At 37.7% G+C, this 17,559-nt stretch overlaps 1 protein-coding gene across 6 annotated transcripts in view; it reads right to left on the reverse strand.

Moving 5' to 3' along the window:
• The window catches only part of BRAF (B-Raf proto-oncogene, serine/threonine kinase), a 178,676-nt gene that overhangs the window by 6,553 nt on the left and 154,564 nt on the right, over positions 1–17,559 (reverse strand). For 4 of the 6 annotated variants that reach the window (XM_047694465.1, XM_047694467.1, XM_047694468.1 and 1 more), the window contains 5 exons: positions 16,181–16,227; positions 15,265–15,383; positions 11,428–11,559; positions 3,334–3,468; positions 643–693 (listed from right to left, as the gene is read on the reverse strand). In XM_047694465.1, the coding sequence (XP_047550421.1) occupies positions 643–693; positions 3,334–3,468; positions 11,428–11,559; positions 15,265–15,383; positions 16,181–16,227 (484 nt within the window). The remainder of the gene's footprint in view (positions 1–642; positions 694–3,333; positions 3,469–11,427; positions 11,560–15,264; positions 15,384–16,180; positions 16,228–17,559) is intronic. The other 2 variants (XM_047694466.1, XM_047694470.1) reach the window with 1 other exon arrangement.

A 17,559-nucleotide genomic window follows, 5' to 3' on the forward strand; every position in this document is an offset into this window, starting at 1 on the left:
GTTTACATTTGAGATCATTTGCCAGCCTTGGAACAGTAAATAGTAAAAAAAATTTAAACCAGTGAAATGCCTCTCACAGACCACAGTGCTTTTGGGGAAGAAGACGGAGTGTCTATCAGTAAAGCACTAATGACTTCACAACAGAATCATCAGAGCAACTCATTCTTTAAGAAACTTAGTAATGGGAAATGTCTTCCACATACATAATTAAAAGTAGGACCCCCATGACCCAGGCTGCTAGTGACACAGGAGTGAGAAGTGACAGGTGACAATCCAAGAGTGGAGAAGACAGGCAAACTACAAATAGACACCAGTACACAAAACATAGAAACTCCGCATAGTTTAAGGCACAGAGAAATGGGTTATGACTCTTGAAGGCAAACAGTATGATAATGGACATTCACAATCATGAGACATACATGTAAAAGGCTTGGCACAATGCCGGGCATATATTAAGTACTCAATACAACTTTAGCAGCCATTACTATTATTATTTTTCTGAGCTATGAAAACTTTTTAAACAGTTAAACTGTAATCTGTATGATTAGTATAAGGCAAAGAAGCAATGTTACAAAACATTTTAAATTACAAGCATAACACACAATAAAAATTCAAATAATACAGAAAAAGTTTAAGTCCTACCTTCCAGGGGTAACCACTGTTAAAGAGTCTATACTTTCTTCTGGACCTTTCCTATGCATAAACATGCACATATGAAAACAGAGCCCATCCCCACCCTCATCACCATTTAAAGTGGTATTATACTACACATATTTTTCTGCGTTGCTTTTATTTCCCCTCACTAACATCCATGCCATCTAGACAGCTATCCTGACCTTTATGTCTTTAATTTTTCCTATTATGGTAAGTCTTTTTTTAATATATATATATAGATATATATCTGAGCACTTGTGGAATCAGGTTCTATAGCATACATTTTTAGGAGTGGAATTGCCAGAGCAAAAAGTATATAAATTTCAAGTTTAGGAATTCTACCAAGTCCTTTCAAAAGGCCAAACTAATTTACATTCCCAACAACACTGTTAAAAAATTTATAAGGAGGGCTCTTCCTTACTTCCCAACACTGTTCCCAATGCTGGATACTGCCAATCTGAGAGAAAAAAATCAAAATGTATTTCACTGTTACTATGCATTTTATGGACTGTCACAGAACTTTAAACAACCTAAATTTATTCAGCATTTATATTTCCTTGTGAATCACCAGTTCATTCCTTTGCTCATTTTCTATTTATTATTATTTTTTACTTATTGATTTGTAGGAGGCCTTTGGATAATATCAGTATTTATATTTTGTTATACATGCTGCAATTATTTTTCGTGTTTACCTTACAATATTATTTTTATTATATAGAAGTTTAAAAACTTTTAATGTAGTCACACTATCTTTTCCTTTATTACTTCTAGATTTTATCTCTGCTTATTAGGAAAGCCTTTCTTACCTCAAGGTTGTAAAAATGACTTCCTATTTTTCAGTTTAGTTTTTTACATATAAATCTTTAGCCATCTGAAATTTGTGTTTGGCATGTGAAATGTATATACAGTGTGAAAAGAGATCCTATAATGAAAAATTAAAAATAATACTTAAAAGGAGTAGCCTTCAATAATCTCAAAAATTCAGATACGCATTTCATTTTCTGACACCATGCAAAGAATAAAATGTTACATACATTTAGAAATATGAACATTTTAACCCCTTTAATACCACATAAAAAGTGGGCCTATAGGGGCATCTGGCTGGCTCAGTCAGTAGAGTATGCAACTCTTATCTCAGGGTTGTAAGTCTGAGCCCCACGTTGGGTGTAGAGATTATTTAAAAAAATAAAATCTTAAAAAAAAAAAAAAAGAGTGGGCTTTTGGATATAACTTGCGTTATTAATGTACATCACGTAGGTTAAACAGGAAACTCTAGTACCTGGACTATAAAGAAGAGAATGTGGTACAGGGTCCTGCTGATATTGGCCAACAATACCTGTCCTTTTACTTCGATAGTCTTAAGCCAGTGGTTTTCTGGGTTAAAAAAAACTACTCTTCCTCAAAGTAGTAGTAACTTAGAATTCCAATATGTAAAACATGTATCTACCCACCCTGAGAAAGCCTATGAGAGACTTGTTAAAATTATAAATTCTATCTTTAATTCTTCAGACAGGAATAAAAGATTCACTCATTTCTGTAGCAGTGACTTCTGTCTAAAAGAGCCAGCTCGGAGTGGGTATTCAAAGGCATTAATAAGGTCCACAAAAGACCAACTCAGTAATTATGGTAGCTGAGTAATTACTAGAGGCAGCTCTTCCCACCTGCAAGCTGTACTGATTTATCAAGATCCATTTATGTAGAGTTATCCACAACTTCATGAGCATCATAAAAAATTGAATTTCTATTATAGTATCTATAGAATTCAAACCTTCTAAGCTTGTTCAGGTATTTAGTTTTAGTTCCTGAGGCTTATGAAAGATTGTTAACTTAAGGGCTTTGGCCTTATACCATGAAAAGATAAAAAGCAATAGTAATTTTCCAAGAATGAGAGAAAGGTAGACAGTACCAACAGGTGCCCTTTCTTTTTATAGAAAATATAAAGATCTTTTTGGCTCCTCCAAAAGACCTGGTATTAAAGGGATGCTTGGAATTTGTTTGTTTTACCACTAGGAAGAATTAAGGCCGCAGTTCTCAAAGTGTAGTCTGTGGAAAAACTATTTTCATAGTAACACTAAGGTATTACTTGCCTTTTTTATGGTCATTATTTTACAAGTGTTAAGTGGAGTTTTCAGAGGCTAAATGATGTAAAATATTGCACTGCAACATAATGAATGCAGAGAATCCAGATGTCTTCTTTTTGCAGAGATTTGCAAAAAAGGTAAAACAATGCCATTCTTTTCACTAATTCTATTGTCCGGGAAAATACTGTTCTTTTAAAAAAAAAAGTTAACATGTAATGATTTTATTATGTTTAAATAAACTTATAAGTATTTTAAAAACAGTTTTAATTTCTAAAATGGCAATTATTACTTATATGAAACAAAAGCTCTTTGGGGGCCTTCAATAACTTCTAAGTGTGTAAAAGGGCATGAGACCAAAATGTTTGAGAACGGCTAGACAAAAGTAAAGTCTTTCTGAATATTTTGTTCTGAGTTTTTAGATATCCTACCATTCAACCTTTATATAATTATCTTTCTGTGATTACTTATCTGCTGCCTGCACATCATCACGTGGAATCCAAATCCACAAAGTACAAACTGTGTCCTCTAGAAACTATTTAAAAATCTGCATCTGAGTATTAGTCTGTCCTCGTAAGTAACACATAAAGCTGCTTCTTACTTGGGGAAAGAGTGGCCTCTCATCTCTTTTCTTTTTTAGGCACTCTGCCATCAATCTCTTCATGGCTTTTGGACAGTTACTCCGTACCTTACTGAGATCTGGAGAAAGATATCCTCGTCCAACCATAAAAATTATCTGGGAAGAGAAAAAAACCAAATCATACAACCTTATTGATAAGCTGAAAAACACACAAACATTGATAATTCAGCAAGCTGTGTGCATTCGTGGTTATTTTTCTGCATGTACACTGTATATCAACAAAAAGTTAAGAAACACAATGCTAGTATTCTGATTCCTATGTATCACATCGTGGGGAACCAATACTTAATGGGCTGTACACTGAAATCTTCTGGACCTGTGGAGTATTGTAAAGGTCTCCTAATTGCTCCCCAGGCTTCCAGTCTCTCCTTACACAATCCATTTTCCATTGCCAGGGTAATCATGAGACACATTGGATTGTACCTCTTTTTCTACTTAAAAAGTAATTTATTGAGTACTTGCTGGGCATCACACTAAGCCCTTTATATATATGTAGCAGGAACCAAAAAAGTTAACCTTTTAGCAGTTGTTTTGGCATCTGCATTTTATTTTTGAAGATTTTATTTGACAGAGATCACAAGTAGGCAGAGAGGCAGGCAGAGAGAGAGGGAGAGAGAGGAGGAAGCAGGCTTCCCACTGAGCAGAGAGCCCGATGTGGGGCTTGATCCCAGGACCCCCGGATCATGACCCGAGCCAAAGGCAGAGGCTTTAACCAACTGAGCCACCCAGGCGCTCAGCATCTGCATTTTAAAAATTCATTTGTTCAGGGAATGGAAGAAATGGGGCATTTAGTTATATAGGTCTGAGAAACAGAGCCTCCTCTGAAAAAAAGAAAGTAAACCACTTGGGAATTAAATTTTCTGTTTCATAAAGTAAAAAGGCTTGTCTTCTCTGGGTGCAGAGAGGTACACTTTTCATGACTTCTTAATTTTCTTAATTTTTGGCTCTTCTGAGAATGGAGAGAGACAGACTTTAGGAGTCTTGGGACTCTTCTGTAAAGAGAGAGGGATTTTGATCTTAGAGGGAACAGGTCCAACATGCACGGACCAGAGGCTGGGCGGAGATAGCCAGTAAGAGATCCCCTGTTACAGACGGGGCAGAGGTTATAAGCTTTAGGAACATTCAAGTCTGATAACCTAACTTTATATTATTTCCTGTTTGGTGCCATAGTAACTGTTGTTGAGCTATATGCTGACTTGCCCGAGCCCCACTAAAGCGGAGGTGTAAAGCTTATCCTCCTTTCCCATTGCCCCTGTCAGAACTGCCCTTCTCCTACCTTATAAAGGGCTCACCTTCTCACCCACATGAAATTTAACAATAATACACACTGTTCCAAGGTGTAAAACTGCTGGGGTGCCAACGGGACACTGTCACATATTGGTATTTAACTAGGCTCTAATGAACGGGTGACAAATTCCTTTGCAAGACAGCTGGTTTCCAGTTCTGTGCTTTCGGCTAACTGTAAAATTTATTGATAAATTACTATGTAATTTTTGGTACATTACAGAAATTAGTTCAAATTAACGGAGTGATACATGAATTAAATCTTGCCCAGAGAGAGGCCTCTGCCTTTGTCTCGTGGGAGGTAATCCCTAAGCCTCTGGCAGGTCCTGCCTGATAACAGTCCTTCTGTTTACCTGGGGGCCTTGGGCTGTACCAGACAGTCTGTGCTATCGAACGGATTTATAGAAGGGATGCTGAGTCAAGCAGTATCAGCTAAAATGAAGGTCAGCCGCAGAGGTGGTCGGCCACACTCACTCCGCCCGCCCCTGGCGGTGACTCTGGCAACACTTGCATGTTGTCACACACAGCCGCCAGGAGAATTCAGTGCTATCCACAGCTGCACTGGGAGAAGACAACTAGGACCTCCACATGTGGAACTCGCCTGGATTCTTCCCTTGTGCCTCTTCCCTTGGCTGCTGTAATGAACAGTAACTCTAAGTACTAGCAACCTGGAGGGCAACTTGGAGGGCGTTCTGAGACTTACTGAAGGCTGAATCCGAGGGTGGTCTAGGGGATCACTGATCTGTGCAGATGAGTACAACAAACACCTGAATTTTCCATCTTTGTATCTACTTTAACAAGAGTTCTTAGTGCATACTTCTTTAAAAATAAAACAAAGGGACGCCTGGGTGGCTCGGTTGGTTGGGCGGCTGCCTTCGGCTCAGGTCATGATCCCGGCAGCCTGGGATCGAGTCCCACATCGGGGTCCTTGCTCGGCGGGGAGCCTGCTTCTCCCTCTGCCTCTGCCTGCCATTCTGTCTGCCTGTTCTTGCTCGCTCTCTCTCCTTCTCTCTCTCTGACAAATAAATAAATAAAATCTTAAAAAAAAAAAAAATAAAACAAAGAAAGGAATTGATGCTAAGTCCTACCTCATTTAGCAAAAGCCTACTTATCCACAAATGTATGAATGAACTGAAAAGAAAAGCCCTGTTCGTTAAGACACACATTTCCAGAAAAATTTTCCTTCTATGTTTCTATATACCAACACTTACACCTTCATCAGTTATATGCTAATAATTATTAACAGCAGTATAATTCAGAATTTTAAAAATTAATATTCAAAGATTAAAGTTACAGGAAAAGATTTTTTCAAATTCTAAATGTAAATACATATTTTTGTTGCAAAGATGTGACTTGAATGGCCAGTAAGAAAAAGCCTTGAAAGCATAAAAAAAATGTTAAAAATGTTTCTTCAAAGAGAAAAACTTCCAAAAATTAATGAATCTATTTTTTAAGCAAGTGATAGTAGGTATCAAGTCAGAATGGCTTTTAGATTTCACTGGATACACTGAAAAGGATATAATGGCTTTATTTTGAAATGTTAATATAATACAAAGGAAATCACATTCTTTGCAATTATTTAAACTTGAAGGGAATAATTCTGTACCTGGATAATTCGGGTACAGAAGATTTAAGTGTCACAGACACAATAAAATCAGTAGTTCCAGTTGAAATTCTGGGACTGATTACCTTCCTTCTCAAACCACACTCAGCCCTCCCGGCATCTCCGCCCCTTCATGCCCTCCTCTGTGTGACTGGAGCAGCGTCTGCTCATCCCCCTGCGCCGCCTCAGCAGACTAACAACTAACAGCACGGCCTGTGCTTTATTCATCTTTGTATCCCTCTGTATCCCACAGTGCTTCCTATACAGTAGTTTTGAAAAGTTTTTTTTTTTTAATTTTTTTAAAGATTTTATTTATTTATTTGAAAGAGAGAGACAACAAGAGAGGGAACACAAGCAGGGGGTACACAAGTGGGAGAGGGAGAAGCAAGCCTCCCAGTGAGCAGGGAGCCCGATATGGGGCTGGATCCCAGGACCCTGGGATTATGACCTGAGCCGAAGGCAGATGATTAATGCCTGAGTCACCCAGGCGCCCCTGAAAATTTTTTATTAAAATAACTTGTGTGTTGATAAGACACTTATCATTTCCTATCTCTTGTTTCCTGAGGTCTTATGCTTAGAACCCAGCCACCAGGGGGGGAAATAATAAAAAAAAAAAGAACCTAGCAACCAGGCTGTACCAAGTCCATGCTTTCTACAAAGTACCCCCGACAGAAAGGCCCAGGTGGGGAAGAATTGAGGCCCCCAGCCCTTGGCCCTGACTGAGCTTCCCGTGGACAGCTAGCACGACACCTTGTAGGATGTGTGAATGAGTCATTTTGGAAGTGGATCCTTTAACACCCGACAAATGTACCCTAGGCGATACCACGTGACACAGAAATAAACCTTCCTTACTGACGGCAGCCCAATCTGCAGATTCATAATTTGCTACAGCCACTACATTTTGGGTGGTTTATTATACAGTAACAGTAACTGAAATATACTTAAAATAAGACAGAAGTTATCTGTTATTTTTTTCTAAGATGACAGAGCACTTCTGCTCCAAGAAAAGAAAGAGGACAGAGTGTCAATACACCTAGCTCAAATGAGTGCATCACTAATCCCAACTTAGAGAAGCTGCACTGAAGAGTGTGATTAGTGTGATCAGAGAGTGAAACAGAAGGATCAAGAGGGGAAAAAATGACAGCAGTTTCTCAGACTTCAGCACTAGATTAAGGAAAACAAAAATCAATGCTATTCTGCAAAGTAACATAGGGATGGCCATCCCCTGAGGAGCTAGGAGACGTACTTTAGGAAAGAATCTGATTTTTATAATGATAAGGAATTCTTTAGTTGAATTTCTTATTTTTATTTAAAAAAAAAAAAAAAAAAAAAAAAAAGACACCAGAAGAGGTAAAGTGACCAGGTCATGCAGGTCATGAGTAGTCCCCAAAGTCATTCTTTATATTGGGCTGCTTAATCAGAGTCCTGCTTTAAATTTGCTGGGAAAAGCTGCCATCTCAGACTATGGTGGGGGGAGCGTGTACAGGAATGGCTCCTACATTGCAAAGTAAAGACACAGTTGTCCTATCCCCTATGAAAAAGAATATTCCTAAATTTTCACAAAGAAGTCCAATCTGAGAGCCACAGAGATCATAGTAAAAGAAAGAGAAGAATCAAATCAAGGGGAATAGATGAAGCAAAGCTTGGGATTACTTCACTGAAGAGGTACTGATTCCCAAGAGGAAGGCCCATGGAAAGCGCCATTTGAGGAAAGCAGACTAAGAAGAAATGAAGTAGACTGGAGGTGATGGGAAGAGTGTATCATTCTTCTACCTCTTTTTTCTTCATCAAACACCCAACGTGGCTTCAGACTGGCAAATTCCAGAAGGCTCTACCTGTATTACCAGAAAGAATTAACTAGTAAAGGCCTTACCCTTCTGTTGGACACTCACTCACTTTTCTCATGGAGAGTAAGCTCTTGCCACATCATTTATCATATTCCCATGGAAGACAAAGCACTTAAAATGCCAAGATGCGGATGAGCATAGAACTCTAGGATGCTTTTATCCACATTTTGGAAATAATAATATCTGTTTCCATAATATAATTTTATTTCATTAAAACAAACGTATTCACTGGATTTCATCCAGATCTTAAATTCATAAAATTTTATTTGTAGTCTCTATAATAAATCAACTAAAACTAAACTAGAATTCCCTAGATTCCTATAGAAAAGTAATATGCAGGGTGCCTGGGTGGATCAGTCAGTTAAGTGTCCAACTTCATTTTGGCTCAGGGCACGATCTCAGGGTCGTGGGACTGAGCCCCGAATCAGGCTCTGTGGTGAGCAGGGAGTCTGCTTGAGTCTCTCTCTTCCTCCCCCTCTGCCCTTCCTTTCCTATTCACGCTCTTGCTCTCTCTAAAAATAAATAAATAAATCTTAAAAAAAAAAAAAAAAAGAAGTAATATGCAAAAGAAAAGTAAACATGGCACAGGGTATGATGTTATATGGTCGAGTTAATAAGACTATAAAAGGCAGAGCACAGGAAACTTGCAAATTAGAAACAACCTTGCTGGGGCGCCTGGGTGGCTCAGTGGGTTAAAGCCTCTGCCTTCGGCTCAGGTCATGATCCCAGGGTCCTGGGATTGAGCCCCGCATCGGGCTCTCTGTTCAGCAGGGAGCCTGCTTCCCCCTCTCTCTCTGCAAGGCTCTCTCCCTACTTGTAATCTCTGCCTGTCAAATAAATAAATATAATCTTAAAAAAATAATAATAATAAATTAAAAAAAAAAAAAAAAGAAACAACCTTGCTATTCAGACTGCCGTCATCAAATCAATCATCTCAGTTACCTAGGATGTCACAAGTCCAATAGGTGCAAGGTTTCCATTATGTTCCTTAGCTAGTAGCAGTTTGGTCTATCTTGAATCTAAGTTTCATGTAGGTTTAAAATACCAGGTAATTAGGAACCAGGTCACAGATTTTTTTAACACTCAAAAGTAGGATTCCACATTATAAAGTAGTATATAACATTCTAAAGTTATGTAGTGGTTAGAAAGACCAAACAGAAACTAAACAATTAGCTTTGTGCTGACTTGGGTAGAAACATAGTTATTGTTTGTTTATTATTTTTTTTAAGATTTTATTCATTTATTTGAGAGAAAGAGACAGAGATAGTGACAGAGAGCTGGGAGGAGGGGGAGAAGCAAGCTCCCCTCTGAGCTAGGAGAATGCTGGGCTTGATTCCAGGACCCTGGGATCATAACCTGAGCCAAAGTCAGATGCTTAACCAACTGAGCCACCCAGGTGCCCCGGAACATAGTCATTTTTAAAAAAAATTCTTGAGAGGCGCCTGGGTGGCTCAGTCGTTAAGCGTCCGCTTTTGGTTCAGGTCATAATCCCAGAGTCCTGGCATCAAGCCCCACATTGGGCTCCCTGCTCAATGGGAAGCCTGCTTCTCCCTCTCCCACTCCCCCTGCTTGTGTTCCCTCTCTTGCTTTCTCTCTCTGTCAAATAAATAAATAAAATCTTTAAAAAAAAATTAAAAAATTCTTGAACTATAAAATCAGGACCCTCTGGGTAAGAGGCTATATGGTGATTCAGTAAATACACACAAAGTACGTGACAACTGAGATTACTTCTCTGAAACTACACGATAATTGAAGTTCTTCGTTAAGGAAGATACTAAGAGCTATTGTCAAAAAGATAAGAGAGTTGAGCTGATGACCAAAATACATACACTACTTAAATGAAGTAACACATTTATACATTAAAAACCATCATTTCATTAGATTAGGAGGTTATGACAAAACACATAAAACATTCACACTTTTGGGGTGCCTGGGCGGCTCAGCTGGTTAAGTGTCTGCCTTCGGCCCAGGTCATAATCCCAGGGTCCTGGGATCAAGCCCCACACTGGGCTCCCTGCTCAGTGAGGAGCCTGCTTCTCCTTCTCCCTCACCCTACTGCTCCCCTTGCTTGTGCTTGCTCTCTGTCAAATAACTAAAATATTTTTAAAAATTCACTTAAAAAAAATTTTTTTTTGAATTGGTGATTCTCAACTTTGGTATATATCAAAATCACCTGGGAAACTTATTAAAAATGTTAAGTACTCTGATCCTACTCCATAGAATTAGAATCTGCTCCAGGATCTCCATTTTTATTTTTTTTTCTGAAAGAGGGAGAGAAAGAGAGAGAGAGGGAGAGCGCACATGCACGTGAGCAAGCCCTTGGAAGGGGAAAGATGGTGGCGTGGGTTGCGGGGGGACAAATGGAAAGGGAGAGAGAGAATCCCAAGCAGATTCCATGCTCAGTGTGGAGCCCTGTGTGGGGCTCCATCTCGTGATCCTGAGATCATGACCTGAGCCGAAATCAACGGTCAGATGTTTAACAGACTGATCCACCCAGGCACCCCAGTATCTCTATTTTTAAACAAATTACCCACGTAACTCTGACGCAACCCACAGCATAAAATATAAATATTATTTAACCACAGTTTATATCGTCAATCATTGTTTTCTAATATATTAACAGTGGAATTGCTTCAATCTCTCTACACACACACACACACACACGCACACACTTTTTAAATCCTAACGTGTACAATGTAAAAACATCAGTAAAGACAATTCCTTTTTCTTGGTCAGTGTTAAAGTCCTGGTGAATCAAATGTGGCTGGGATGGAAAAGGCAAAGAGCTGTATGAGGTTCTGTTCAGGACTCTGGGGAAGGACAGAGAACAGGAACTTAGGAAGAAAGAAGTAAAAATAATTCCCTCCTATTAGAATCCTCATTATAGAAAAATGAAAGCATGATACATTAGTCTTTCAAAAAAGGAGAAACCTCACTAATTTCAAAAGAACTGGCTACAAAGAAGTGCACAGCCGAGTGCCTGCTCAGCACGACCAACAGAAGGCACAAAGCCCAGACGCCACCGCAGCAGAGCCCTTCCTTCTGGTTTGTGTGGTCAAGAGATGTGAGCGATCTCCATGGTGGCAGATCTAGTTTCTAGTCAGAACATCAGGAGCTGCACTCTGTGACCACACTTGGCACTGACATGTCAAGGAAGGCCTTACATGCTGTCACTGCCAACAGTCCACCAAAGGTTTCCACGAATGCAACAAAGATCAAGATAACCATCCTTCATGTCCACTCAGGATTCAACACTTCTAAAACAAAGTACAGTCTTTATACAAACAGTAAAATAAACCCCAAGAGACCATAAATGTTTACCTGGTCCCTGTTGTTGATGTTTGAATAAGGTAACTGTCCGGTCATCAATTCATATAGAACAATCCCAAATGCATAGACATCTGACTGAAAGCTATATGGGTTTTTATCTTGCATTCGGATCACTTCTGGTGCCTGTTAGAACACAAGAAGAAAAATATTCTTGTTTATTCTTCAACTAAAAAGACTGAAAAGCAAATTATTGCAATTCCCAGAACAATGCTTTTGTCATTAGATAATTCATCTAATATGCAGCCCATTCTCTTATTAATGGGCAAAGAAATAAAAATGATTAAGAAAAAAGATGCTCAGTGACCTGTGCAAGAGGCAGTATTACCTGAGATTCCATATGAATTACTAAGACTTTATAATTTTATCGGCCATCCTCCTTCTGCACAAAACACTGTCACAAAATACTGTGCAAAATACTGCACAAAAATTGCTATCTGAATCTGTCCCAGGACTAGCCCTGTCAAGAATCAGTTCCTGTTTCCCATTCCTGATTCAGTAAAGAAATACCGAACTGTGGTCCTAATGGGTTTGGGAGTAGCACTACCACTACACTGCTGGCCTCAGAATTTAAGTTTTCCCATTGGTACAATGGTTCTCGTCTCAGGGCACCTTCAAGACTGACAAACTCAAACCTCTTTCCTCGTTCCAAAAGCATTATCAACACGAACGCTTTATTAACAAAAGCGAGAGACAGGATGTCGATTTAGAAGTTGGTATAAAGATCCTGGCCTCTTGCTTCTTGGGCAAGGATAAAGATCAAACCATATTTGCTACATTTTTTGCACATTTTACTCACTGTACTCTACTGCTTAATTTCTTATTAAATGGTTGGCTAAATATAAACTTAAAAGAGTTCTTTCACCTTGCATCTTCCGTACTGTTCCATTTGGAAGAACTGTTTCACTAGAGAAACTGCAGAGTGTAAGTAAAAGCTCTGTGAAAGCCCTGATACTTAAGCTTGAATTAACTGCATAAATGGCTAGCGGACATGGGACAAGATTCCTGGTCACTGGTCAGACTATCTCACGAGGCAGGCAATGGTGCTCAGCCTCACCTGCAAATCACAATCACCTGCGTGCTCTTTAACCTCTCAGTGTCCAGACTACATTCCAGCCCAATAACATGACAACATTACATCTGTTGTTGGGATCCAAGCACTGCTTATTTTTATAGCTCCCAGATGATTTTAATGTCCAACTGAGGTTGAGAACCACTGACAGAAGATGCGTGGGAGATCCTGATGAAGAACGGGGGGGTGAAGGAGAAGACTGTCTACTTTTGTCAAACATTTTATTGCTGACTGCTTTTAGTAATAAGGTACAAAATAAGCCACATACAACTGTGATGTGATGAACAAGTTAGAATACTGAGAGGCTGGTTATGATACAGGCATAATTTTAAAAGCCAGAACAGTTTTGAGAGGAACAGAGTAATAAATGAAATTTAATAAATAAAAAGAATTAAACGGCTTTTTAAAATTTAGTTTTACCTCTACTGTTGTTGGTAGATGGCTTGATGAAAAGTTGCATGTCATCTATTTATAAGAAATGCATGACTGATCCTCAATTAATTTAGTGATTTAATTTGTCAAAATTTTCATAAAGATTTCTTTCCCCTCTAAGGTAAATAAAAAAGGTTGAGAAGAATTCAGATAATTACATAACCTTAGTTCTGACCAAACTGCTCTTTACTAGTCTACGGATGCTCCATATTTGGTTTTGAAGGCAGTATCAACTCAAAAGTTGAGTGTACAACCCAACAGTTAAGTGTACTACCGGTTAATCTCTTGTATTAAAGCTCAGCTTGCTTGAATAAAGGATGAACCAATTGACCTAGGTATCCACAAAATAGAAATCAGAAGAAAATACACAACTTTATGTATAATAATCTGCTAACTATATAAACTAAGGTTTTTGAAAAAGGACAAATCTGGAGACTTAACCGAACCTCTCTCCCACACTAGTTAAACACACTTTAAAACATGTATCAATTGTTTCTTCTTAATTTTAGATTTTACAATTTCAGTACTTAAACTTTGCCAGTCTGGCCCTTCCTGTGATACACTGCCATCTTTTAACAAGATGTGTGCCTTAAAGGTGCATGAGATCCAGACTACAACGATTAATTAGCCTCTTGTTTATAAAATGATTTACTAAAACAATTAAAACTTATTAAAGAAACAAATCTAGCTAGTTCTAATTACTGAATCTTAGAAACAAAAAAGGCATTAGAAATCCACTAGTCTAACCAACATTAAAGATGGAGAGACGTGGAGGAGGTTAAAAAATGCACAGGTTGAGAGTCAAACATAGCACTAGAGTACAGATCTCCTAACTCTAAGTCCAATGTACCCCTTCCACCTTGTTACTTGCCTTCACTCCAGTTAAGTTTGTTTTAAATTTAAACTCAATTAGCCAAGGTATAGAACATCGTTGGTTTTTGATATACTGTTCAATGATTCATCAAGCTGGGTGATAGGCATTAAGGAGGGCACATAATGTGATAAGCACTGGGCATTACACTCCATTTATTATTATAAGAAATCATAGCTGAATTTAACCCTATGTTTTACTTGACTAGTTCAGATGTCTATCTTGCAATTCCCCTCTTGGAGACGGCTACAGATTCAGGGAATTTATGCAAACATGGCTTCAAGAGCCCTTGCAGCTTCCCTGTTTCCAGATTCAATCATTTAAAGTTTCAACTTTGGGGGACATTCTATATTTAACCTAGCACAGCAGTTCTCAAACTTTTTGGTCTCAGAACTCTTTTAGTCTTGAAAATTACTGAGGACCCTAAGGAACTTTTATGTGGATGATATCTATGGGTATTTAACACATTTAAACTTAAGTGGGAAACTGTTAAAATATTTAGTAATTTCATAAATAATAAAACAACAGCCTTTAGATGTTAACACACATCACCCATTTTTAATGAAAAGTATGTTTTCAAAACTAAAAAAAGTTCAGAGAGAACAATACTACTGCAATTCTCTTTGACTGGTTTAACAGCAGCCAGTTCTGGTCACGTATTTGCTTCTGCGTTCCATCTGTTGTAATACGTCATTCTAGTTGAAGAATATGAAGAAACATCTGGTCTCACACAGAGATCACCTTGGGGACCTCCAAAAGGGTCTTAGGGCCCCTTTTGAGAACTGCTGTCTTAGAGGGTGATTCCTATACCTGCCCTTTTCACAGCCTGCTGAAAGTAACTGCACAGACATCTTCATTCCCTTCTTTTCCACACAGCAGAAACAGGAATAAAGAAAAAGAAAGAGCTATGCAGGGCAGTACATGGCTGACAGTGCTAATTTTTTTTTTTTTTTTTTTTGGGTCTTTCCTCTCCCAGCTGCCCCATAATTACAGGTTCTTTCTAGTCTAAAGGAAGTAACTTTCCAATTGAGGCTTAAATAAGATTGTGAAACCACCTCTCTCTTAAAAGGAGTAGTTCTCTTAGTAAAAACCTTAATAATTGCTGCAGATCATACCTGCTGAAATTGCACACTTGTTTTTTTATTTTGGAAACGGTACATAGACTATTTTGAACATAAAATATTTTAAGGAGACAATTCTGGATAAAATTTAAACAGTGATTATAAAATACATATTTTCTTGTTTGAGATATAATGAGTTGGTTTCATAATACTCTTTTTAAAGATAAAGAAAAAATTAAAATATATTTACATAAAAAATAAGATCAACATTGATTTTTGTGAATACTGGGAATTATGAAAATACTACAGTTGAAACCTTCAAAGATCTTCTGGTAACTGAGCAGCATCTCAGGGTCCAAAAATTTAATTAATGGAGAAATAGCCTCAATTCTTACCATCCACAAGATGGATCCAGACAACTGTTCAAACTGATGGGACCCACTCCATCGAGATTTCACTGTGGCTAGACCAAAATCACCTATTTTTACTGTGAGGTCTTCATGAAGAAAAATATCTGAGGGGTAGTAAGTAAAGGAAAACAATAGATCTCATTTTCCTAGCAAAGCAAGCATTATAAAAATTTTAGGTAAGTGATCTAATTTCTGGAATTCTGTAATACGATTTTCTTTTTTTGGGTAAAACTGATACTCCTTTAAAAAGTACAGTACTTCATATTTCCTTCTAAAGTTAATGAATACATTTTTAAAAAATATGGTTCTATTTGGCCTATGTGACCTGCTTTTAAGATTTTTAGGGCTAGAAATGTGGTAGGATGAGGTGAGATGCTTTCCTACCTACAATTATGGGAAACCCTGAAACTTTCCCACTAGATTTTAGTAGCATAGACCCAGATATGCTTTTGGCACTGCTGGGAAAGCTACAAAGGTTCTTCACTGGAATGAAGTCAGTTGGCAGACAGGGTCTTGATCTGGGTTTATGGAAGAAGAAGAAACATTATGGTTTTCTCACCTCATTGTAAGTAAGAACCTTCAGGTACATCTCAACTACCGCAGAGCAGCATCAGAGCACTGAAAGAAACGAGTTGGTGCTGACGGAATGTAAGCACACAATCCTAAGAGTCCTACTATTAGAAAGATTTGGCAGAATTTTTGGTAATGCTCCAATGTTCAGAAACCAAAAGCATGTTGTAGTACCCTGCTTTACTATGCTCTCATGCAAACCCGCTCATTAATTCCCTTTACATTATATTGAACTTAGCATGAAAACTGTTTTTACATAATGTGAAGACAAAATGCAGAAGAAAAAGTCAGGATGTTTTCAAACTTCGCAGACAAATTTCAGGAAGGATACTATTACTCTTGAGGTCTCTGTGGATGATTGACTTGGCGTGTAAGTAACTGAAAAACAAAACATCATTTTAACCTGAGTAGGGGTAAAGACTCTGGCCTCAAAATCTATAGAACATATTTAGGGGTGTAAATAAAGACTTAATCAAAATCATGACACAATTGCAAACTGTACATTGTGATAACCCCTTTACATAAGAAATCTTAAATTATATATGAATTTAGGGTTATAGGAACATATTACTCTTACGGTACAGCCCAAACCTTGTGCTCTACTAAAAGACTTTGCTTTATCTCTTACTATTTACCAATACAAACCTTTCACTCCCGTCAAGCCCATTTATCCAAGTTCTTTAAATATACCTTGATATTTAATCCCACCTCTGCGATCAATGCTCCCCTCTCAACCCCAACCCCAAATCAGCTTTCATGCTATTCCCCACCTATTCACATCTATCCTTTAAGACTGAACACACATTCTAACTCCTGGATGAAGCTTTGCCATGACTAACTCAACTGAAAGTGATCTTTCACTGTTGAGTTATATTGTAATTTTTAATCAGCTTGATTCATGTATTTTTCCCCTCTATGGTTCATTTTCTTTTCAGAACACAGACTCCACTAGAATATGAAAATCTGATTGATAATTTTAAAGGTAGTAATTATACATTCTTAAAATAACTTCTTAAAAATATGGAGGAGCTTTTACCACACACGGTAATCATTCAATTAGTCTTACAATTAGTTACTAATGGCCACAGTAAATAACTCTGTTGTTAATTAGTCTAAAAAGAGAGTAGAATAAGAGAAAATTAAATAATGCAGAGTAACATAAATTTTCAAAACAAGCGAACAGAAATAGTGAGGAGCAAACCTGCTACATTACATAATGTCCAGAGTGATCTATCTTAAAGTCAATGACAAGTTTAAATTATATATGTTATCCCTAAAAACTGCTTTAGTTGAGTTCACTAAGGGTAAGAGCTATGCCTAGTTTTTTGTTTAATCTCCACCTAGCACAGTGCCTGGCATGTGGTTAAGTATTCAACATGTCTGTTGAATCAACTACAATGAAATGCATATAATATCCTAGTCAAAGTAATTTTTCTTCATTTAATACTGGAAAGGACAGATATAGGAGACATCTAAAATTTGACAATGACCATCAGGAAATAAATTTTGCTTTAAAATGACAATTTAAAGTTGAAATGGTATATAATCAAAATTATGTAATGAACACTTAAAAATTGAAGAATCATAATAATTAAGCTTTATTTATGCTTTCTCATCTTCATGTAAAGTTCCCATTCTCCCAAAGATCAAGGTTTTAAAACTTTCTTCTCAGATAAAATTTTCATTTCAAATGACTATTGATACAAAGGA

This window comes from Lutra lutra, chromosome 11 (assembly GCF_902655055.1).
Source record: "Lutra lutra chromosome 11, mLutLut1.2, whole genome shotgun sequence".
Taxonomy (NCBI): domain Eukaryota; kingdom Metazoa; phylum Chordata; class Mammalia; order Carnivora; family Mustelidae; genus Lutra; species Lutra lutra.